General features: G+C 45.0%; 1 protein-coding gene across 1 annotated transcript in view; it reads left to right on the forward strand.

Annotated features, from left to right (window-relative positions):
- Positions 1-388: 388 nt before the first annotated feature.
- The window catches only part of LOC310778007 (ATP-binding cassette sub-family B member 6-like), a gene marked incomplete at both ends in the record, with an annotated part of 103,804 nt that continues 79,012 nt past the window's right edge, over positions 389-25,180 (forward strand). The window contains 3 exons of the mRNA XM_083638327.1: positions 389-436; positions 571-757; positions 22,712-22,808. Of these exons, the coding sequence (XP_083494453.1) occupies positions 389-436; positions 571-757; positions 22,712-22,808 (332 nt within the window). The remainder of the gene's footprint in view (positions 437-570; positions 758-22,711; positions 22,809-25,180) is intronic.

Below are 25,180 nucleotides of genomic sequence, written 5' to 3' on the forward strand. Positions count from 1 at the left end.
AGGAGACTTTCTGACTTACACCTGGACATCTGTGACCTGCTGAGAGACAGGATACTTTCTAACTTACACCTGGACATCTGTGACCTGCTGAGAGACAGGATACTTTCTAACTTACACCTGGACATCTGTGACCTGCTGAGAGACAGGAGACTTTCTGACTTACACCTGGACATCTGTGACCTGCTGAGAGACAGGAGACTTTCTGACTCTTACACCTGGACATCTGTGACCTTCTGAGAGACAGGAGACTTTCTGACTTACACCTGGACATCTGTGACCTGCTGAGAGACAGGAGACTTTCTAACTTACACCTGGACATCTGTGACCTGCTGAGAGACAGGAGACTTTCTGACTCTTACACCTGGACATCTGTGACCTGCTGAGTGCCATGGCAGATGATGGTGTGAAGAGAGGAACAGGAGTCACTGTGGACATGGTAAGTTATTGATTTCTACGATGCTGCATCCCTCTTCCTCTTTCAGTTCAGTTCCAACATGTTTCTCTGGCTTTAAAGCAATATCCATGAACAGAATCAGTAATATGACATTGTAGTTTCCTCTTGACCCTCAGGTCCCCCCCTCCCTCCCCCCTCCTCTCTGGTCCTGGACGGGCGTCAGGAGGAAGGTGAGGCTGCTGCTGCCATATGTGTGGCCTGGTGGGGTCTTCAGGCTGCAGGCTGTGGTGCTGCTCTGTCTGGGCCTGCTGGCTGCAGAGCGCCTCCTCAACGTCCTCGTGCCCATCTACTCCAAGAACATTGGTGAGGAACCCTGCCTTGCTCAGGGGCACTGACAGGTGTATTTACCCTAAAATGCATGTCTTTGACAGGTGTATTTACCCTAACATGCATGTCTTTGACAGGTGTATTTACCCTAACATACATGTCTCTGACAGGTGTATTTACCCTAACATGCATGTCTTTGACAGGTGTATTTACCCTAACATGCATGTCTTTGACAGGTGTATTAACCCTAACATACATGTATCTGACAGGTGTATTTACCCTAACATGCATGTCTTTGACAGGTGTATTTACCCTAACATACATGTCTCTGACAGGTGTATTTACCCTAACATACATGTCTCTGACAGGTGTATTTACCCTAACATGCATGTCTTTGACAGGTGTATTTACCCTAACATACATGTCTGACAGGTGTATTTACCCTAACATGCATGTCTTTGACAGGTGTATTTACCCTAACATGCATGTCTTTGACAGGTGTATTAACCCTAACATACATGTCTTTGACAGGTGTATTTACCCTAACATGCATGTCTTTGACAGGAGTATTAACACTAACATACATGTCTCTGACAGGAGTATTAACACTAACATACATGTCTTTGACAGGAGTATTAACACTAACATACATGTCTTTGACAGGAGTATTAACACTAACATACATGTCTTTGACAGGAGTATTAACCCTAACATACATGTCTTTGACAGGAGTATTAACACTAACATACATGTATTTGGCAGGAGTATTAACCCTAACATGCATGTCTTTGACAGGAGTATTAACACTAACATACATGTCTTTGACAGGAGTATTAACACTAACATACATGTCTTTGAGAGGAGTATTAACCCTAACATACATGTCTTTGAGAGGAGTATTAACCCTAACATACATGTCTTTGAGAGGAGTATTAACACTAACATACATGTCTTTGACAGGAGTATTAACCCTAACATACATGTCTTTGAGAGGAGTATTAACACTAACATACATGTCTTTGACAGGAGTATTAACCCTAACATACATGTCTTTGAGAGGAGTATTAACACTAACATACATGTCTTTGACAGGAGTATTAACACTAACATACATGTCTTTGAGAGGAGTATTAACCCTAACATACATGTCTTTGAGAGGAGTATTAACCCTAACATACATGTCTTTGAGAGGAGTATTAACACTAACATACATGTCTTTGACAGGAGTATTAACCCTAACATACATGTCTTTGAGAGGAGTATTAACACTAACATACATGTCTTTGACAGGAGTATTAACACTAACATACATGTCTTTGAGAGGAGTATTAACCCTAACATACATGTCTTTGAGAGGAGTATTAACACTAACATACATGTCTTTGACAGGAGTATTAACCCTAACATACATGTCTTTGACAGGAGTATTAACCCTAACATACATGTCTTTGAGAGGAGTATTAACACTAACATACATGTCTTTGACAGGAGTATTAACACTAACATACATGTCTTTGAGAGGAGTATTAACCCTAACATACATGTCTTTGAGAGGAGTATTAACACTAACATACATGTCTTTGACAGGAGTATTAACCCTAACATACATGTCTTTGAGAGGAGTATTAACACTAACATACATGTCTTTGACAGGAGTATTAACACTAACATACATGTATTTGACAGGAGTATTAACCCTAACATACATGTCTTTGAGAGGAGTATTAACACTAACATACATGTCTTTGACAGGAGTATTAACCCTAACATACATGTCTTTGACAGGAGTATTAACCCTAACATACATGTCTTTGAGAGGAGTATTAACACTAACATACATGTCTTTGACAGGAGTATTAACACTAACATACATGTATTTGACAGGAGTATTAACCCTAACATACATGTCTTTGAGAGGAGTATTAACACTAACATACATGTCTTTGACAGGAGTATTAACCCTAACATACATGTCTTTGACAGGAGTATTAACCCTAACATACATGTCTTTGAGAGGAGTATTAACACTAACATACATGTCTTTGACAGGAGTATTAACACTAACATACATGTATTTGACAGGAGTATTAACCCTAACATACATGTCTTTGAGAGGAGTATTAACACTAACATACATGTCTTTGACAGGAGTATTAACCCTAACATACATGTCTTTGAGAGGAGTATTAACCCTAACATACCTGCTTCTTTCATGTGTCAGGGACCAGGGTGCATAGGTGGGTCATGGTAATGGGTTGTCACAGTGTCAGGGTGCATAGGTGGGTCATGGTAATGGGTTGTTCAGTATGGTGCTTCTTATCTGCAGATATTTTTATTTTATTTATCGATATAGAAGACAATAAAATCCACAGGAAAAGCGTGAACACTTATTTCCAACATGGCCCCTGGTCTTAAAAACAGCAGGACATACAGTAACACATAACAGCATATAAATATCATTATACAACATCATATGAACAATACAGAACAATCAAGAATAGAAAGAAAAAGGTACAAACCAATGCAAGTTCAAAACCATTCAAAGAAAGGTTTTGCACAATATTACTGTAGCTTACTCAGCAGGAATTCTTTCAGAAGGTCTTTAAAACTATTCAGAGAATTTGCAGATTTAATTTCGTTAGGGATTTTGTTCCACTCCTCCCAGTACACCTGCACTTTTCTGTATGTGTGAGTTTTCCACTTGCCAGACAAAAGAGACAAAAAAAATTTTTTGTCGTACTTTATTTCCTCCAACAAATGTGTCTATTGATAATAATAATAATAATAATAATAATAATGTTGTGTTATTGTTGCTCTATTGTTGTTGTTGTTGTTGTTGTTGTTGTTGTGTAATGTCTCTAGTTTCATCATAGAACACAATGTTTTGTTTGTGATTTTAAAAAGTGCAGGATTTGTTTGTGTGTAATCAAGATTCTGTAGAAAAGCAACAAAAATTCAACAGATTGTTTATCAAACAGCTGCCAGTGTTTGTATTTTCTGTCAGTTCAGACTCTGCTGCAGTTTGCTGTTCAGACTCTAGATGGCGGTGTGCTCAAACATTTTAAAACTTGTGGTCTACCTTCTATCCTTATGTCCTAATTTCCTAGTGTCCTATAGTGTCAGTCTGTCCTTGTATCCTCAGTGTTGCTCTGTCATTTCATGTCATTAAACTAGTAGACTGCATTCTGCAGCAGCTTGGTGGGAGCTCAGCTACATTTACACATGCTTTTTAGCAGTTTGTTGACCATTTGAAGCAACATTTGAATGACTGCAGCTGAGGGGATGAGAGGTTTGCAGGGTCAAGAAACAGAATCAACTTCAAACTGAAGTGATGGGAGTGATGTTGGTGTGACAGCATGTTGGTGGAGTGATGTTGGGTGTGACAGCATGTTGGTGTGACAGCATGTTGGTGTGACAGCATGTTGGTGGAGTGATGTTGGTGTGACAGCATGTTGGTGTGACAGCATGTTGGTGTGACAGCATGTTGGTGGAGTGATGTTGGTGTGACAGCATGTTGGTGGAGTGATGTTGGTGTGACAGCATGTTGGTGGAGTGATGTTGGTGTGACAGCATGTTGGTGTGACAGCATGTTGGTGGAGTGATGTTGGTGTGACAGCATGTTGGTGGAGTGATGTTGGTGTGACAGCATGTTGGTGTGACAGCATGTTGGTGGAGTGATGTTGGTGTGACAGCATGTTGGTGGAGTGATGTTGGTGTGACAGCATGTTGGTGTGACAGCATGTTGGTGGAGTGATGTTGGTGTGACAGCATGTTGGTGTGACAGCATGTTGGTGTGACAGCATGTTGGTGGAGTGATGTTGGGTGTGACAGCATGTTGGTGTGACAGCATGTTGGTGGAGTGATGTTGGTGTGACAGCATGTTGGTGGAGTGATGTTGGGTGTGACAGCATGTTGGTGTGACAGCATGTTGGTGGAGTGATGTTGGTGTGACAGCATGTTGGTGGAGTGATGTTGGTGTGACAGCATGTTGGTGGAGTGATGTTGGTGTGACAGCATGTTGGTGGAGTGATGTTGGTGTGACAGCATGTTGGTGTGACAGCATGTTGGTGGTATGGAGCTTTGCACTCTCTGAGTGTCTTCTAGTTATTCAGTCATTGTTGCCAACTCTTTTCCAAGCAAAGTCGCTATTGGCTGCTCAGAAAGTCGCTAAATGACTTGACTTGACTTGTATACGCTGCTCTCTCAGCGGAGGAGAGGCCTGCACTGAAGCGCTGTGTGTGTGTATGTGTGTACGTATGTGTGTGTGTGTGTGTGTGTGTGTGTGCGTATGTGTGTGTGTGCGTGTGTGTGTGTGTGTGTGTGTGTGTGTGTGTCAGACAGGCAGAGATGAGGAGAGAGAGAGAAAACCCAGCAGCAGCCGTGCCAATTTCCGTTCAATTCAACATATTTACATTGCTTCCCCCTGGTCAGAAAAAGGCACCAGATTTGTCGCTATCTGCACATTTTGGAAATAAAGTCGCTAGGGGGCGCTCTCTCCTCTCTCCTGCTCTCTGTGGGTGGAGAAACTCCCCTCTCTCTTTGTGGGTGGAGATACTCCTCTCTCTCTCTGTGGGTGGAGATACTCCTCTCTCTCTCTGTGGGTGGAGATACTCCTCTCTATCTCTCTCTGTGGGTGGAGAAACTCCTCTCTCTCTCTCTGTGGGTGGAGATACTCCTCTCTCTCTCTGTGGGTGGAGAAACTCCTCTCTCTCTGTGGGTGGAGAAACTCCTCTCTCTCTCTGTGGGTGGAGAAACTCCTCTCTCTCTCTCTGTGGGTGGAGATACTCCTCTCTCTCTCTGTGGGTGGAGAAACTCCTCTCTCTCTCTCTCTGTGGGTGGAGAAACTCCTCTCTCTCTCTGTGGGTGGAGATACTCCTCTCTCTCTCTGTGGGTGGAGATACTCCTCTCTCTCTCTCTCTGTGGGTGGAGAAACTCCTCTCTCTCTCTGTGGGTGGAGATACTCCTCTCTCTCTCTGTGGGTGGAGATACTCCTCTCTCTCTCTCTCTGTGGGTGGAGATACTCCTCTCTCTCTGTGGGTGGAGAAACTCCTCTCTCTCTCTCTCTGTGGGTGGAGAAACTCCTCTCTCTCTCTGTGGGTGGAGATACTCCTCTCTCTCTCTGTGGGTGGAGATACTCCTCTCTCTCTCTCTCTGTGGGTGGAGAAACTCCTCTCTCTCTCTGTGGGTGGAGATACTCCTCTCTCTCTCTGTGGGTGGAGATACTCCTCTCTCTCTCTGTGGGTGGAGATACTCCTCTCTCTCTCTCTCTGTGGGTGGAGAAACTCCTCTCTCTCTCTCTCTGTGGGTGGAGAAACTCCTCTCGCTCTCTCTGTGGGTGGAGAAACTCCTCTCTCTCTCTCTCTGTGGGTGGAGATACTCCTCTCTCTCTCTCTCTGTGGGTGGAGATACTCCTCTCTCTCTCTGTGGGTGGAGATACTCCTCTCTCTCTCTCTCTGTGGGTGGAGATACTCCTCTCTCTCTCTCTCTGTGGGTGGAGATACTCCTCTCTCTCTCTCTCTCTCTGTGGGTGGATAAATTGGTCTCTCTCCTCTTCTACGATGGATTTCTCCCCATATGATTCTTGAACATCTCTTGGTGGCTCTAGAAAGAAGGCCTCGCTCTTTGGTTCTGAGGAACTGACACCAAAATCTTAACCTTGCGAGATCAGGAGATCACACGAGAAATCATCTGGCCACGCTCCAAATCGATTGGTTTGAATCAGGCTCCAGAGGCAGCTACAGGCGGGAGTTAGGTGTAACAACAGCGTGACAGACATGATAGACAGATGGTTCATCCTATCACCCGCCAGGTCTTTTCTTTTCAAGTGTCTGCCCCTCGTGTTACCAAAACCTGACATTTACCTCTGATGCTTTAGATCATTTCTCATGTTCAACTCCACTGTTGTTGGAAATATCTGGAGGTGATGTCACCTTGTCTACGATTGACCAGTTCACTAACAAAGAACACGCCCACAAACAAATGTGTTTAGATGATTTATTGAGGGAAGAGGGATCGAGGGTGGAGGGAGGATAGAGGTCGAGGGGGAGGGATGAACAGGGGTTCGAGACTATAGTGGTCAAATGAGTCTGGGTGGATGGTTGTCTCGAGGAACCAGGCCATGGAGACTCAGGTTGGGGGTACTGTCTCGCTGATGGGGTCTCTTCTTGACTCATCATAACCCCCAGCTGGTTCCTGTACTGAAGGAGAAGAGCAAGGTGTTGGGTGGGTGGGATGACAGAACTGAGACAAGCCAGAGAGGAAGGGGGCGTGGTTAGGCGTGTAGAAGTAGTGGGTGGAGCAGGAAGAGAAACATTAAAAGGAGTCAGATCTGTGAAGAGCATCACTAACAGCTGTTTCAAAGTGTTTTTTCAGGGGGATTTTCATTGATATAAATCAGATCAGCTGACGTGAAAACGTCTCTTTGGAGGATCACTCCGCAGGTGGAATCCGAGACCATTCTCCTGGGCGGAGAGGTTTTGGCGCTCGGTGCTCGGATGCCGAGCCGTTTGCCAAACTCTTTTGTAGGCCGTTTAGCCGGACAGGCAACGTATTCCACAATCCACTTCAGAGGAAGTCAGTGGCCAGTTTGTCTTTTGGGCGTTTTTTTCCCCTTTGAGAGGAAAAGCCTGGAGTAACATGAGAGAGAGAGAGAGACACACACACACACACACACACACACACACACACACACACACACACACACACACACACACTTCAAACCAGTCCCAGAAAAATAAAAAATAAACATTTGTATGTAAATAATGTTACAATTGTAGTAACAGTAGTAATGTGAAGTTTTTATTTGACTACTTTCACACTGTTCACGTTATATGTTATTTATACATTGTTTATTTGCTTTGGCAATAATGTGTACATTTTGTCATGCCAATAAAGCACTATTGAATTAAATTGAATTGAGAAAGAGAGACAGAGAGAGAGAGAGAGAGAGAGAGAGAGAGAGAGAGAGAGACATACAGACAGACAGACAGACACAGACACAGAGAGAGACACAGAGAGAGACACAGACAGACAGAGAGAGAGGGGCTGAACAAGCTTTTGTGTGATTAGAAGGCATGAGGATTGTGTGTCTGTGCATGTGTGTGTGTGTGTGTGTGTCTGTGCGTGTGTGTCTGTGCGTGTGTGTGTGTGTGTCTGTGCGTGTGTGTGTGTGTCTGTGCGTGTGTGTGTGTGTCTGCGTGTGTGTGTGTGTGTGTGTCTGTTCGTGTGTGTGTGTGTGTGTGTCTGCGTGTGTGTGTCTAGGCGTGTGTGTGTGTGTGCGCGTGTGTCTGTGCATGTGTGTCTGTGCGTGTGTGTGTGTCTGCGTGTGTGTGGGGGGGGGGCTGCCAGTCATGCTTAGCGGGCATTAGCGGTTTTTTTCGTGGAGTTAACACGCTGCTACAACAGAGGTTTTGTCTCCAGGTCCAACCCCCCCCACCACCCCCCAAACACCATGCCAAATCCCCCCCGCTGAACACACACACGCACACGCGCGCACACACACACACGCACGCACGCACGCACGCACGCACGCACGCACACACACACACACACACACCTCTGTGAATATGGTCACTTCCCTCTGTCTTGCTCTCTCTCTCCCTCTCTCTGCACTGTCTGTGTCTCTCTCTCTCTCTCCCTCTCTCTGCACTGTCTGTCTCTCTCTCTGCACTGTCTGTGTCTCTCTCTCTCTCTCCCTCTCTCTCTGCACTGTCTGTGTCTCTCTCTCTCTCCCTCTCTCTGCACTGTCTGTCTCTCTCTCTCTCTCCCTCTCTCTGCACTGTCTGTCTCTCTCTCCCTTTCTCTCTGCACTGTCTGTGTGTGTCTCTCTCTCTCCCTCTCTCTCTGCACTGTCTGTCTGTGTCTCTCTCTCTCTCCCTCTCTCTGCACTGTCTGTCTCTCTCTCCCTCTCTCTCTGCACTGTCTGTGTGTGTGTCTCTCTCTCTCCCTCTCTGCACTGTCTCTCTCTCTCTCTCTCTCTCTCTCTCTCTGCACTGTCTGTGTCTTGCTCTCTCTCTCTCTCTCTCTCTCTCTCTCTCTCTCTCTCTCTCTCTCTCTCTCTCTCTCTCTCTCTCTCAATTCAATTCAAAGGGTTTTATTGGCATGATAAGGTGCATCTTACATTGCCAAAGCATACATTAGCAACACTTAGCAATTACAAAGAATCAAAAACAGAAAACAAGGCATTTTGTTACCCAGTAACATAAATCACAAAATCTGAAGATATTCAAAGAGGCAGAGAAAAGAAAATGAAATGGAATGTGATAAGATAGAATATAATAGAAGACTATTGTTGACCGGAATCTATTCAGAATAATAACAGAACATTAATAAACGGGCAGTTAAATGGTGATAGTGCAAATGTATTAACAAAAATTCACAGAATCTGTAAATAACCATTGTTATTTTGAAATCTTCAGAAGAGAGCGAAAAACCAATCAAAGCAAAAAAGAATAAAATATAATAGAATAAGATAAAATAAAGTATTAGTGTTGACCAAAAAACCTATTTGGAACGACAAATTTAAAACTTAAAAACTTACAATTTTAAATGTAAACACGCAAACCAATAAACTGGATGCTAGTGCAAATAATACAGTGTGTTAAGTGTTCTGTGTTTCAGCCAGATGTGGACGGCTCTCCTGTCCACTGGCTGTCCCTCAGCTGATGGCAGCTCCACACATAATGTGCTGCTAGAATGGTGCATTCAGGTTTCTCTCCCAGAAGATATTGAAGTGCAGATGTGTCCGTGATATTTTCAAATTCTTTGTACTTCTGGTTAATTTTGGGGGAGATTGAGGCTCTAATTTCTTTATATTTGTCACAGTGTAACTGGAAGTGCAGCTCTGTCTCCACCTCTCCTTGGGAGCAGAGTGAACACAGCCTCTCCTCTCTGGGTAGCCAGGTCTGTCGGTGTCTGCCTGTTTCTATTGCCAGGCTATGATCACTGAGTCTGTACCTGGTCAATGTCTTCCTCATTTTTGGGTCAGTAATAGTGGTCAAATAGCAATCTAATTTACTTTGGGTTTTTGTGGTATTCTTCCAATAGGTAATATAGTTTTCTTTTTGATTTGTGATAATTTGGTTGGGCCGGGTAGACTGAGGGCTGTCCTGATGCTTGGGGGGGTTGGGTGTCAGTCTCAGGACCAGCTGAGGGGGCTCCTCTCTATGCTCAATTCTTGGCTTTGTAAGGCTTGGTGATGGTAGGAGGAGGGGTCACTAGTTTTGAGGTGTCTGTAGAATGTAATGGCTCTTTTTTGAATGTCGATTAGAAGAGGGAATTGGCCTCTTGGGGTTTTTCTTTGTACTTTTAGAATGAATCTACAAAATTCAGTGTGAAGGATCTCAATTTGGAGTTTGTCCCAGTTAGAGAATTCCTGGTTTGCTAGTGGACCCCATACCTCACTACCATATAGGGCGATTGGTTGGATTACTGTTTTGAAAATTTTGAGCCAGATTCGGATTGGGACATTAATTTGGATGGATTTTCGGATGGCGTAAAAAGCCCTTCTTGCCTTTTCCCTCAGGTCATTCACAGCCATGTTGAAGTTCCCTGTAGAGCTGAGTTTTAGTCCTAAATAAGTGTATGTGTTTGTGTGCTCTATGGTGGTGGAGCCCAGGACAAACTGGAGTCTGTTTCCCTGACACCTGGACCTTTTCTGGAACACCATGATCTTAGTCTTTTTTATGTTGACTGTCAGGGCCCAGGTCTGACAGCAGACAACTGCTGCAGATGATCTAGGAGCTGCTGTAGGCCCTCCTTGGAGTTAGACAGCAGCACCAGATCATCTGCGTACAGGAGACATTTGATCTCTGTGTTGTTGAGGGTGAGGCCGGGAGCTGATGAGTCCTCCAATGTTTTTGCCAATTCATTGATATAAATATTGAATAGCATTAGACTGAGGCTGTTTCCTTGCATCACTCCTCGGCTTTGGGGGAAGAAATCTGTTCTACTATTGTCTATTTTGACTGCACATTTATTGTTGAGGTACATTGTTTTGATGATGTCGTATGTTTTACCTCCCACCCCACTTTCTAATAGTCTGAGTAGACCTTCATGCCAAATTGAGTCGAAGGCCTTTTCAAAATCTATGAAGCAGGAGAAAATTTTTGATTTATTTTGATTTACCTGTTTTTCTATGAGGGTATGGAGGGTGTAAATGTGGTCAGTTGTTCGATGGTTCTGTAGGAATCCGGTTTGGCTTTTCCTCAGGATATTGTGGTCACTGAGGAATTGTTGTAGTCTATTGTTGATAATTGAGCAGAACATCTTCCCCAGGTTGCTGCTAACACATATCCCTCTATAATTGTTGGGGTCAAATTTAGGTGTGATTTCTCTGTATAATTTCTCAAAGTGTTTCTTCCAGGTATCTCCATTTTGGATTGCTAATTCTTCTTTGTGTGGTTTGTTTAAGTGCTTCCAATTTTCCCAGAATTTGTTATAGTCTATAGCTTCCTCCATTACAGTGAGTTGTTTGTTGATGTGTTGTGTCTTCTTTGATCTGATGGTGTGATGGTATTGTTTTAGGGTTTGCCAGTATTGATGCCGGACCTGCTGGTTGTCTGGTTCTCTGTGTTTTTGGTTCTGCACTGTCTGTGTCTTGCTCTCTCTCTCTCTCTCTCTATCTCTCCCTCTCTCTCTGCACTGTCTGTGTCTTGCTCTCTCTCTCTCTCCCTCTCTCTCTGCACTGTCTGTGTCTCTCTCTCTCCCTCTCTCTCTGCACTGTCTGTGTCTTGCTCTCTCTCTCCCTCTCTCTCTGCACTGTCTGTCTTGCTCTCTCTCTCCCTCTCTCTCTGCACTGTCTGTGTCTTGCTCTCTCTCTCCCTCTCTCTCTGCACTATCTGTGTCTTGCTCTCTCTCTCTCGCCCTCTCTGCACTGTCTGTGTCTTGCTCTCTCTCTCTCTCTCTCTCTCTCTGCACTGTCTGTGTCTCTCTCTCTCTCCCTCTGCACTGTCTGTGTCTCTCTCTCTCTCCCTCTCTCTCTGCACTGTCTGTGTCTTGCTCTCTCTCTCCCTCTCTCTCTGCACTGTCTGTGTCTCTCTCTCTCCCTCTCTCTCTGCACTGTCTGTCTTGCTCTCTCTCTCCCTCTCTCTCTGCACTGTCTGTGTCTCTCTCTCTCCCTCTCTCTCTGCACTGTCTGTGTCTCTCTCTCTCCCTCTCTCTCTGCACTGTCTGTGTCTTGCTCTCTCTCTCTCTCTCTCTCTCTGCACTGTCTGTGTCTTGCTCTCTCTCTCTCTCTGCACTGTCTGTGTCTTGCTCTCTCTCTCTCTGCACTGTATGTGTCTCTCTCTCCCTCTCTCTCTGCACTGTCTGTGTCTCTCTCTCTCCCTCGCTCTCTGCACTGTCTGTGTCTTGCTCTCTCTCTCTCTGCACTTTCTGTGTCTTGCTCTCTCTCTCTCTGCACTGTCTGTGTCTCTCTCCCTCTCTCTCTGCACTGTCTGTGTCTCTCTCTCTCCCTCTCTCTCTGCACTGTCTGTGTCTCTCTCTCTCCCTCTCTCTCTGCACTGTCTGTGTCTTGCTCTCTCTCTCTCTCTCTCTCTCTCTCTCTCTGCACTGTCTGTGTCTTGCTCTCTCTCTCTCTGCACTGTCTGTGTCTCTCTCTCCCTCACTCTCTGCACTGTCTGTGTCTTGCTCTCTCTCTCTCTGCACTGTCTGTGTCTCTCTCTCCCTCTCTCTGCACTGTCTGTGTCTCTCTCTCCCTCTCTCTCTGCACTGTCTGTGTCTCTCTCTCTCTCTCTGCACTGTCTGTGTCTCTCTCTCTCCCTCTCTCTCTGCACTGTATGTGTCTCTCTCTCAATTCAATTCAATTCAAAGGGCTTTATTGGCATGATAAGGTGCATCTTACATTGCCAAAGCATACATTAGCAACACTTAGCAGTTACAAAGAATCACAAACAGAAAACAAGACATTTTGTTACCCAGTAACATAAATCACCAAATCTGAAGATATTCAAAAAGGAAGATAGAAGAAAATTAAATGGAATGTGATAGTATAGAGTACAATAGAAGACCATTGTTGACCGGGATCTATACAGAATAATAACAGAACTGTAATAAATAGGCAGTTAAATGGTGATAGTGCAAAATAGTGAGCAATTACAGTATATTAACAAAAATTCACAGAATCTGTAAATAACCGTTGTTATTTTGAAATCTTCAGAAGAGAGTGAAAAACAAAACAAAGCAAAAAAGAATAAAATATAATAGAATAAGATAGAATAGAATAAAATATTAATATAATATAAGCAATAAGCAAAAACAAGACATTTTGTTACTCATTAATTATAGGTCACAAAACTGTGACCTAAGTAAAATATGATAAAATAAAAGATTAAATCAAAGCAATAAAAAGCAGTAAAAGCAATAAAATAAAAACAATCACTAAGCTAGCTAATTCAGCCAGATGTGGACGGCTCTCCTGTCCACTGGCTGTCCCTCAGCTGCTGGCAGCTCCACACATAATGGGCTGCTAAGACGGTGCATTCGGGTTTCTCTCCAAGGAGGTATTGGAGTGCAGATGTGTCTGTGACATTTTCGAATTCTTTGTATATCCGGTTAATTTGGGGGGTGAATGACGCTCTAATTTCTTTATATTTGTCACATTTTAACAGGAAGTGTAGCTCTGTCTCCACCTCTCCTTGGGAGCAGAGTGAACACAGCCTCTCCTCTCTGGGTAGCCAGGTCTGTCGGTGTCTGCCTGTTTCTATTGCCAGGCTATGATCACTGAGTCTGTACCTGGTCAATGTCTTCCTCATTTTTGGGTCAGTAATAGTGGTCAGGTAGTCTGCCACCGTGTAGTCTCGATTTAGGGCCAAATAGCAATCTAGTTTACTTTGGGTTTTTGTGGTATTCTTCCAATAGGTAGTATAGTTTTCTTTTTGATTTGTGATAATTTGGTTGGGCCGGGTAGACTGAGGGCTGTTCTGATGCTGGGGGGGGTTGGGAGTCAGTCTCAGGACCAGCTGGCTGAGGGGGCTCCTCTCTATGCGCTCTTCTTGGCTTTGTAAGGCTTGGTGATGGTAGGAGGAGGGGTCACTAGTTTTGAGGTGTCTGTAGAATGTAATGGCTCTCTTTTGAATGTCAATTAGAAGAGGGAATTGGCCAAGTTCCGCTCTGCATGCATTATTTGGGGTTTTTCTTTGTACTTTTAGGATGAATCTACAAAATTCAGTGTGAAGGATCTCAATTTGGTGTTTGTCCCAGTTAGAGAATTCCTGGTTTGCTAGTGGGCCCCATACCTCACTACCGTATAGGGCGATTGGTTGGATTACTGTTTTGAAAATTTTGAGCCAGATTCGGATTGGGATATTAATTTGGATGGATTTCCGGATGGCGTAAAAAGCCCTTCTTGCCTTTTCCCTCAGGTCATTCACAGCCATGTTGAAGTTCCCTGTAGAGCTGAGTTTTAGTCCTAAATAAGTGTATGTGTTTGTGTGCTCTATGGTGGTGGAGCCCAGGACAAACTGGAGTCTGTTTCCCTGACACCTGGATCTTTTCTGGAACACCATGATCTTAGTCTTTTTTATGTTGACTGTCAGGGCCCAGGTCTGACAGAACTGCTGCAGATGATCTAGGAGCTGCTGTAGGCCCTCCTTGGAGTTAGACAGCAGCACCAGGTCATCCGCGTACAGGAGACATTTGATCTCTGTGTTGTTGAGGGTGAGGCCGGGAGCAGATGAGTCCTCCAGTGTTTTTGCCAATTCATTGATATAAATATTGAATAGCGTTGGACTGAGGCTGTTTCCTTGCATCACTCCTCGGCTTTGGGGGAAGAAATCTGTTCTACTATTGTCTATTTTGACTGCACATTTATTGTTGAGGTACATTGTTTTGATGATGTTTATATGTGCATTGCTTTGCTGCTTGTTTTTTCGATTTTTTTTTTTTTGTAAAGCACCTTGAATTGCCTTTGTGTATGAAAGGTGCTATATAAATAAAATTTGACTTGACTTGACTTGATGTCGTATGTTTTACCTCCCACCCCACTTTCTAATAGTCTGAGTAGGAGACCTTCATGCCAAATTGAGTCGAAGGCCTTTTCAAAATCTATGAAGCAGGAGAAAATTTTTGATTTATTTTGATTTACATGTTTTTCTATGAGGGTGTGGAGGGTGTAAATGTGGTCAGTTGTTCGATGGTTCTGTAGGAATCCGATTTGGCTTTTCCTCAGGATATTGTGGTCACTGAGGAATTGTTGTAGTCTATTGTTGATAATTGAGCAGAACATCTTCCCCAGGTTGCTGCTAACACATATCCCTCTATAATTGTTGGGGTCAAATTTGTCCCCTTTTTTAAAGATGGGTGTTATTAGTCCTTGGTTCCAGATGTCAGGGAAGTAGCCTACGCTCATCACCATGTTAAATAGTTTCAGCAGGGCCATGTGGAAGGTATTGTCAGCGTATTTAATCATTTCGTTTAATATACCATCAACACCACAGGCCTTTTTGGGTTGTAGAGCCTTGATTTTGTCTTGCAGTTCTCCTTCTGTAATTGGAAAGTCTAAGGGGTTTTGTTGATCTTTAAAGATTGGTTCTAAAAGTTCTAGTTTTTTATATATATCTTTTTGGGCCGAATTGGGTGTGATTTCTCTGTATAATTTCTCAAAGTGTTTCTTCCAAGTATCTCCATTTTGGATTGCTAATTCTTCTTTGTGTGGTTTGTTTAAGTGCTTCCAATTTTCCCAGAATTTGTTAGAGTCTATAGCTTCCTCCATTACAGTGAGTTGTTTTTTGATGTGTTGTGCCTTCTTTGATCTGATGGTGTGATGGTATTGTTTTAGGGTTTGCCAGTATTGATGCCGGACCTGCTGGTTGTCTGGTTCTCTGTGTTTTTGGTTCGATAGTTTCCTGACTGCTTTTCTTAGATGTTTGCATTCAGAATCAAACCATTTGTCGTCATTAACCTTTTTGTTTTGGGGCTTTTGTGATTTCTTTAGGTTAGACAAGGTGGCCAGGTTGTAGAAGATGGAGTTTATATCCCTCACTGCCAAATTTACTCCATCTTTGTTTTGGGGATATGTTTGAGTGAGGAATTTGTTTAGTGATGCTTGAATTTTGTTGTTGCCAATTGCCTGCTGGTAATGATCTTTGCTGTTTTCAGACCATTTGTAAGGTTGTTCAGCTCTGTGTAGTTTACTGCCCTTCTCTGCTATGTGGTGAGTTTGAGTCTGTTTTAGATACAGGGTGATTTTGCTGTGGTCCGATAGGGGTGTTAAGGGACTGACTGTGAATGCCCTGAGGTGCACTGGATCTATGTCTGTTAGCATGTAGTCAACAGTGCTACTGCCAAGATGAGAGCAATGTGTGTATCTCCCATACGAGTCCCCTCGTAGCCTTCCATTGGCTATGTACAGACCCAGTGATCGACAGAGCTGCAATAGTTGTCTTCCATTTTGATTGGTTGTTTTGTCATAATTGTTTCTGGGGGGGTATGAGGGCAGGGGGATGCTGATGTCTGGCACATGTTTGTCCCCCTGGTTGCTGATGTTGTCAGGCGCTGTGCCTGTTCTGGCATTGAGGTCTCCACAGATCAACACTTTACCCTGGGCCTGGTAATGACTGATGTCATCCTCTAGCGTGGAGAAACTCTCTTCCTTATAGTATGGGGATTCTGATGGAGGGATGTATGTTGCACATAGGAATACATTTTCTTCGACCGAAATAATTTCTTTTTTAATTTTGAGCCAAATCGAGAAGTCTCCTTTTTTCACTATGTCAATGGAATGTGTAAGGTGTGTTTTATACCAGATCAGCATCCCTCCTGAGTCTCTGCCCTGAGTGACTCCCTTTAGTTTGGTGGACGGCACTATTATTTCTCTGTACCCTGAGGGGCAGCCAGTGGACTCCTCTCCTCTACTCCATGTTTCTTGCAGAACGATGACATCTGGATCTCCTAGTTCTCTAATGAAGTCTGGGTCCCTGCTCTTGGTCCCAAAAGCAAAGGACCGTAGACCTTGAATGTTCCAACATGCAACAGTAAAACACTTAAGTTCCATGAATTAGTGTCTTTTTTTGTTTTTAAAATGAGATAAACAACAACTTCCTTACCATACGTCAGGTTTACAAATTATTATTATTTTTGTCATTATTGTTATTATGTGTGCGTATATACATACCTACACACCCATACATATATATATACACACGCACACCCACACACACACCTACACACACACACACACATTGTGTGTGTGTGCGTAGCGTACGCGCATGCACGCACGCGCGCACACACACATTGTGTGTGTGTGTGCGCGCGTGCGTGCATGCGCGTACGCTACGGTGGTAAGTGTTCTACATCACCCTTTCAGCTCCGTTTCCCATCACATGGGAGCAGAGGAAGTTCAGCATCTCCTCGATGTTCTTCAGTCCACTGGGTGATGTAGCTGGTGCAGAAGTGGGGAGAGTGGGGGGCTGCGCTGGTCTGCTCACAGCTTGGGCGTAGTTGGGGCTGCCTGGTGGTGGGTGTGGAGCTGTGTTGAGGGGGAAGAGGGGTGCAGGTTTGTTGTGGGGGGGGTTGTAGGATGGCATTCTTGGCAGGAGGGGCTCCGGCCTGTTCTGGAGGGGGCTGTGGAATGGTGGTCTGTAGCTGCCCTGGGTTGGTCTGTGCTGAGCAGGGTGTGTGTGGTGGGGTGCGTGGGTCTGCTGGAGGTGTTCTGGCCTCTGTGGAGGGCCTCTTCCTGCAGGTCCAAGGGTGTACCGCCCTGGTCTGGGTGGTGTGAGTGCTGGTCTGTTGGTCCTGTGTGAGGTGATGGGGTTCCGGTTGAGGGCGGCATCTTTCAGGGTCCTGGCGAATGTTGGGACTGCCTGTTTGTGGAGGTGGACGTTGTCGTGCAGGCTGCCCAGGTCCAAGGTTGGGTGGTTGGCCAGGTGGACATTTGGCTTGAGAGCGCAGTCTCTGGAGATGCTGACGTTGATCTTGTGGATGGTGTCTGGGTGGAAGTCTTTCCGTTGCAGCAAGGTGGAGATGATCACCCGGGAGTTGGGGAAGCTGCTAGAGGCCTTTTCAATCACTGCACGGAGGCTGGTGGCCACCTTTTCCTGCTGTGTTCTGAGGTCATTGGTTCCTGTATGGATGATGATGTGGGTGGGGGAGCCTAGTTGTTCCACATTTAACAGCTCCATGGCTCTCTGCGTGTTTGGACACCAGATCTTGGCCACTCTGTGTTTAGGGAATAGTTTGTTTTTTTCTATGAACTTCCCGTTGGAGTCAATGAGGATTACCACCTCGTCTTGTTGTCTACTGTCCGTTTCTCTGGAGGGTGTTGCCGCTTCCTGGGGGGGGGTTTGAGCCGTCTGAGTGGGGGGGATTGTATCTGACTGGGGTGTGGGGGGAGGTGTATGGGGTAGAGGGGCTGTCTCTAACTGGGAGGTTGTGGGGGGTGTCTGAGTGGGATGAGCTGTGTCTGTCTGGGAGGTGGAGGGAGATGGCTGGGTGTGTGACACCTTAGCTGTCTGGGTGGGGGTCGGGCTGTTGTGCTCTGGTTTGGGGTTGGTCTGTGTGGGTGTCTCTCTCTCCTTCTCCTGTCTAATCTCTCTTACCTCTTCTCTCATTGCTGTTAGTTGGGCCATGCAACTTTCCCTGTCTTGTTGTAGCTGTTTAACCTCCTTCCCCAGTGCAGCTAGCTCTTTTCTGTAACTCTCTGCCTCCTCTCTCCTCTCCTTCTGTTGTGGTTTGCTGCTTTGGGTCTGTTCTGCCTTCTCCTTCTCTGATTGGAGAGAGCTGACAGTCTGTCTAAGCTGCACTAGCTCTACCTCCAGCTCGGTGAACTTTTCCCTCATGATGTGGAATAGGTTCTGTGTTGTGTGGTATTGTGTGTCATCAGTGGGGGTCTCCCCTTCCCCCCTGGTATGTTCTCCTATCTTGTCTGAGCTGTGGCTGGCAGAGGTGTGATCGTCAATGTTGGGGGAGGACTTATTCTCTTGGGCTTTGTTCTTGAGATGTGTGAAGTCACGTTGCAACTGATTAAGGTTAGCCCCCTGAATCACTACCTTCCCTGTTTTATAAAAGTTCACTGTGGTTATGATGCCCTCATTGTCACTTATCTTCAGGGTCCATCCATCTGAGAAGCCTGCTTTCTTTACTGAGGGGTAATGATCCGCCATAGCCTTATGCCATGCCATAGGGCTATCTGTGTAGAAGATCATATTGCAGATCTTCTCCTCTTTCTTATATAAGTCAGCATAGAGAGTCTCGGGGTTGTCCTTAAACAGTTTATGTTTGTGTTGCTGGCGTGCAGCTTCATTGGTGACTTCTTTGGGATAGATGATATGGATGGCCTCTGTACCTCTGGCCTCTGCTCCAGCCTCTGTTGATCCCATTCTTGAGAGTGGTGTGGCTGTGCTGAGCTGTGCTGAGCGGGTGAGGGGCAATTGTGATGCTATTGTCTCTACTCCCTCAGTGTGTGAATAGGGAAGGTGGGGTGCTAGCCAGGTATAGCTTAGCACTGTTTGATTCACTTAATAATAGCAAAGTCTGTAATATTTTCCTTCTTTTGATACTGTCTGTAATCCAAGATGTACTCACTTCAGGTTTCTTGATGTTTTGTTCAGGTTTCCTTGGTTTGTCCTGGTTGCTTATTGTGTGTTATCCTGGTATTCCGTCTTTCCGTCTCTGTAGTCCAGTAGTGTTGATTTTGATTTTTACCTGAGTGGGTTTCTTGGGTATATTTCCTGGGAAAATACTTGAAAAGTTGTCTTCAATAAGTATCTCCAAAGTATATCCAAAGTGTTGTTGCTTATCTCATCCTAAATTGACAAAAAAACTAAAAAGTTCAGGAGCTCATGCTGCCTGCTGCCTGCTGCTGCAGCTGCTAATCTCTCTCTCTCTCTCTGCTAATCTCTCTCTCTCTCTCCCTCTCTCTGCACTGTCTGTGTCTCTCTCTCTCTCTCTCTCTCTGCACTGTCTGTGTCTCTCTCTCTCCCTCTCTCTCTGCACTGTATGTGTCTCTCTCTCTCCCTCGCTCTCTGCACTGTCTGTGTTTTTCTTCCCCTCCTCCCTTCATCGCCCTGTGTTTTTTTCATCTTCTCCCGATTCCCAGCGTCTGTACAAAATGGCAATGAATGAGAATGAGAGGAGAGAGAGAGAGTGTGTGTGTGTGTGTGTGTGTGTGTGTGTGTGTGTGTGTGTGTGTGTGTGTGTGTGTTCGGTTGGTTTCCAGAGTCAGGAAGTTGAGCAGGATCAGGGGCCTCAGTAATCTCGAACGTGATCTTAAGTTTATGTTTTCGTCTGATATATATATTTAAACATATATGTATATATATGTATGTACGTATATAACTGAATAAACAACGCGTTCTCACTCCCAACTGCGATGTTTGTTCAGGACTGCTTCGCATCACTTTTGAACAAACTCCTCATTTGTCAACTTTACAGGGTAGTCTCAGTGGTTCTCAAATGGGGGTCCGGGGAGCCCCAGGGGTCCGTGGCACTTTGCCAGGGGGTCCGCGAAAAGTTTTCAGGAAAATAAAAAAACTTTTTTTTCTGTGCAAAAGCTTCATAGTTCAATGAAAATATGTTATGCTTCAAATCTAAAATGGTTCATGGATTACATTCTAATCTAACAAACGATTAACAATTAAACAATTAAACTTGGCCCAAAATCACAAATCAGAATGAGGGGGTCCCCGGCATATTTTCTATCTTGTAAGGGGTCCTTGGCTGAAAAACATTTGAGAACTTCTGGTCTAATAGACTTCTATAGAACTCCCACAACATGCAGGGTAGTCCAATAGACTTCTATAGAACTCCCACAACGTGCAGGGTAGTCTAATAGACTTCTATAGAACTCCCACAACGTGCAGGGTAGTCCAATAGACTTCTATAGAACTCCCACAACATGCAGGGTAGTCCAATAGACTTCTATAGAACTCCCACAACGTGCAGGGTAGTCCAATAGACTTCTATAGAACTCCCACAACGTGCAGGGTAGTCTAATAGACTTCTATAGAACTCCCACAACGTGCAGGGTAGTCTAATAGACTTCTATAGAACTCCCACAACGTGCAGGGTAGGGATGCAGGGGTTAACCGGTTTGACTATTAACCGCGATTTAAAACGTCACGGTTATATAACCGCAGAGGCTCCGCTACACCGAGTGTTTTGTTTCACAACAGTCCGTCAGTTTAAACTCCCATGCGGCGCAGACGGCGCTGGAAGGAGAGGAACCTGTCTCTCTCGCTTCGTTTCCGCACGGACTATTTAGCGGAGGCACCAAACACAGGCAGCTGCCATGTCTCCCAGTAGTAGCCAGTCTGTAGCCTAGCCATGGATGCCAGCCCAACATAAATGTTGCAATACATGTCCCGCAAGGTTTCTGAGATTAGGGGAAAGTCTGAGCTGGTGTTACGTTAAACCAAACGTGGGGAAGAGGCAGCGGATTTGTTTAGCGTTAACATACAGTCATTGACGTTAACGTTAGCTGTTGTGGCTAATGTTAGCTAGCTGGCCATGGCCTAGCGTACATAGTTCCTCAAGCTCGTTGTGACCAAACATCCCCGCATTTAAAGCACTTCATGCTCCCAGCGCTGGCCTAAACCATAGAGAACCTCATGCTTTACACGAAAAGAAACATCAAGGGTTTGTGTCAACTCCAAAAGCAACCCGCTAACGTTACATGTAGGCCTAATAACGTGAAGCTAACGTAGCTAGCTGCTTGGCAGTCATGATCTGACTGAGACAAGGAAAACAAATGCGCACATTTACATAACAAACACCAGTCAACACCACAGAGTGTCCTTTCTTTAATCCAGAGGGAGCATTTTCCAGTAAAAAGTGAAACGACACATGATGGCTTATAGTGAGGCTTTCCATGCCTGCCCCATCATCACTTCAATAGAACTGACCCCAATGCAAAATTAATTTCAGACGGCACATTTAGTTGCCAGTAACATGCCAATAAGAGTCTAAGTTACTATGCCTTTTGTGGTTTTTTCTGCAGACTAAGCAGCTATAGGCTTTCGCTTCTATAAAATAATAATAAAATATTTTTTGTATTGACTATTGTGAGTGATACACTTTACTAATACAATCATATTATATCAGAAATGTTGTTTGTTTTATGTTCACAATAGTGATGTCAGTTAGATTTGATTAGGTCAGAGCCATGGAATATTAAATCATCCATCTTTGCTCACTACATCTGCCCTTTCTTCTTTTTTTAATCCCAGGTGTGCATAAAATACAGGTTAAGAACTTATTTTTTTAAATACAAAAATGTGAAAAAAGTAACATAGTATGTTTATCGTATCGGTTATTGGCCAGGAGAATATTTATCGGTTAGCGTAGGCCTATACTATCGGCTGTAAAAATCCATATCGTGCATTAGTATTCCGGAAGGCAGCAACTGTTAAGATTGTGGGGGAAATACAATAAAACCTCTATTTAGAGAATGCTCATGTGATTTTTATACGTCCATAACAATAATCGTGAAACCGTGATAATCGTGGTTTTTTCTCAGACTATAATCGTACATCAAAATTTATAATCGATGCATCCCTAGTGCAGGGTAGTCTAATAGACTTCTATAGAACTCCCACAACATGCAGGGTAGTCCAATAGACTTCTATAGAACTCCCACAACGTGCAGGGTAGTCTAATAGACTTCTATAGAACTCCCACAACGTGCAGGGTAGTCTAATAGACTTCTATAGAACTCCCACAATGTGCAGGCTAGTCCAGTAGACTTCTATAGAACTCCCACAACGTGCAGGGTAGTCCAATAGACTTCTATAGAACTCCCACAATGTACAGGGTAGTCCAATAGACTTCTATAGAACTCCCACAACGTACAGGGTAGTCCAATAGACTTCTATAGAACTCCCACAGCATGCAGGGTAGTCCAATATACTTCTATAGATAGCTAGAGTTGGGAGTGAGAATGTGTTGAGTTCAGGGTCAAGGTTCAGACCATAACGTGTGTGTGTGTGTGTGTGTATATATGTTGTGTGTGTGTGTGTGTATATGTTGTGTGTGTGTGTGTATTGTGTGTGTCTACAGTAAACGAGTTGTCAGCAGGCAGCAGCTGGAGCGAGCTGACCTCCACTGTCTGCATCTACACGCTGCTCAAGTTCCTGCAGGGAGGGGGCGCAGGTGAGTGTGTGTGCTTATGTGTGTGCGGTTGTAGATATGTGTAGTACAGTTAGCCTGACATCGCCAGACCGATTCGCAAATGAGATTGACCTAAATACCTCTGAAAGCAATTGGAACGACCTACAACCAATCAGAGCAAAGAAACATGTGACGTAGCTTGAGTGGCGCTCCTCTGTCAGTCATCATGTCAAACCCACCAAACTGTTCTAGAACAAAGTTCTGACGATCTGAACAGACCCGCCTCATCTTGACTCCAGACATTTTAAAGGTAGCCAGCGTTGCAGAGCATTGGAAGCAGTTTCAAGTTTCAACTGGTTGCGTTGCAACACTGACCGAAATAATACGGACAAACCCATCCACTATTTTTTGGACTCACGTTTTGCAGCAAAGTGTTGTCTGTCGCCATCTTGTGGTCGTTGCACTGCTCACGTGAGATGGGGGGGGTTTCCCAGAGCCGCAGCTCCGCCTGCTATAGACCCTTCTCACGGGGGCCATTTTGTGTCGAGAAGCCAGGGTAAACACAGGTGCAAGCAAAACACTAATGAGGGTTTCCAACTTCCATGATTGGTCAAATAAGGTATCTGGGCAACGTATGCTTAATCAAACGTGAACCAGTGTTCAGCCGGATAATCTTCACACATGAGGACCACTTTCATGAGTTTTGAAGCGTAAATGCGAGCCCTAGAAGTAAATAGCTCGTGCTAAGCTAATCCAGAACTACACACAGTGTCGCATAGGCTTCCCCGTCACGTCACTCAACCTGGACTGTTGTTGATGTGTACGCTGCTGTGCACTTATTACCCCGGGCTGAATCAGGTGAGGGAAAGAGAATCTCCGTGTTCGTCCTTTGAAGTGGTGACATTATTGACGTATAATATCCCCATCGACTCAAAGGTGTAGTCTCATTTAGCCGTTTGCTAGCTAGCCGCCCTTTTAACGGCACGTAAAAGCTTAAAAACTCATAAAAGTGGTCCTCATGTGTGAAGATTATCCTGCTGAACACTGGTTTGCGTTTCATTAAGCTTGCGTTGCCCAGAGACCTTATTAGAAGCATCGCGCCAAAAACCCATTCAAAAATCCCATAGGCGAAAACAGTGAAGAACCAGGAAGTGTTAGCATCGATGTTTTCCGGACTCGTTCCTGGGGCTCTCTATGGGAACGACGGGACTTCTGAGTCCTGCCTCAAGTGGCCATTAGAGGAACTACAGCTTTAAGGATAGTTGCGCATGCTCATGGGAAAACCTCCGAGCTTGCCCACTGGTTGCGAATCATTGATGTGAATTGGGCTTTAAAGACCACCTGAAATGGGTCTCAGAGAGTGCTGCCTGCCGGCTTGAAGTGACAGGCCGGGGTAAGAGCCGCGGTAGTCTCGCTGGCCAGCCTCCTCTCCCTTCCGTCCATGGAGTCTGGCGCTGCAGGTCTCCATACTCTGCTCTCCCATTGGAGCAAATGTTTCAGTCGCTGCCGGATGTCCGCTCCCGGCTCTGTCATTGGCTCCGACCATGTCAATCAGAGCGGCTTCCGCTCCCTCCTCCCTGTGTGTCGCTGTAAATAGTGCCCTGCCGCCTCAGTGAAAACAACAACGCTAACTAGCTAGCAAGCTAATGGCAGAAACCTACACGCTAGCTCGTTGCTACATGCTGAAAACGGCAAGTTGGATTGTTTGAAACTATTTTCCAAGGGCACTGCCGCTAAGCGCCGCCCATCGCAATCCCACTATGGAGACCTGCGGCGCCAGACTCCTCGGACGGAAGGGAGAGGAGGCTGGCCAGCGAGACTAGCCGCGGTAAACAACAATATTCCTGGAATGCGAGTTTAACGAGCCAGTTAGGCCTTGGCCACACTGATCCGTGGTGTCTGTCCGTGTGCGTTCATTTCTCTGTTCACTTCCATTCATTTTCAATGACAGCTGTCCGATTATCCGTGGAGCACTCAGAAGCGTACGTATCCAGAAAATTTGCATACGTTTTGATGGACAGAAAGTTGAAGAGGGATGAACTTTTTCTGGATGGACGTATCGGACGGTCGGATGGTCGGATAGTCACTGTCTGTTTAGCCAATCAGGGTCGAGGTCTCGAGAGGAGGCGTTCCAAGGTTTGTTTCAACTTTTCAAAGAAGATGGCGGCCGAGGCGGTGAAGGAGGCTATAATTAATGCTGTGTAAACCATCCCGCTGTTGTATAACGTGATAGTCAGTGTCACCGTCTGATTTCACCATCTAATCTGGTCATTCAGTGGTATTTTATTGCCACATAAGTAACGTAGCGCACAGAGCTAACAGCTAGCTGACGCCAGCTTTCTTCTTCTCTCAGTTTATAGGCGGGTCGCTGACACCTTCAAGGTGCTTACCGCCACCTGCTGTACAAGTAGGTTACTT

This window comes from Poromitra crassiceps, assembly GCF_964638095.1.
Source record: "Poromitra crassiceps genome assembly, chromosome: 6".
NCBI classification, from domain to species: Eukaryota; Metazoa; Chordata; class Actinopteri; order Beryciformes; family Melamphaidae; genus Poromitra; species Poromitra crassiceps.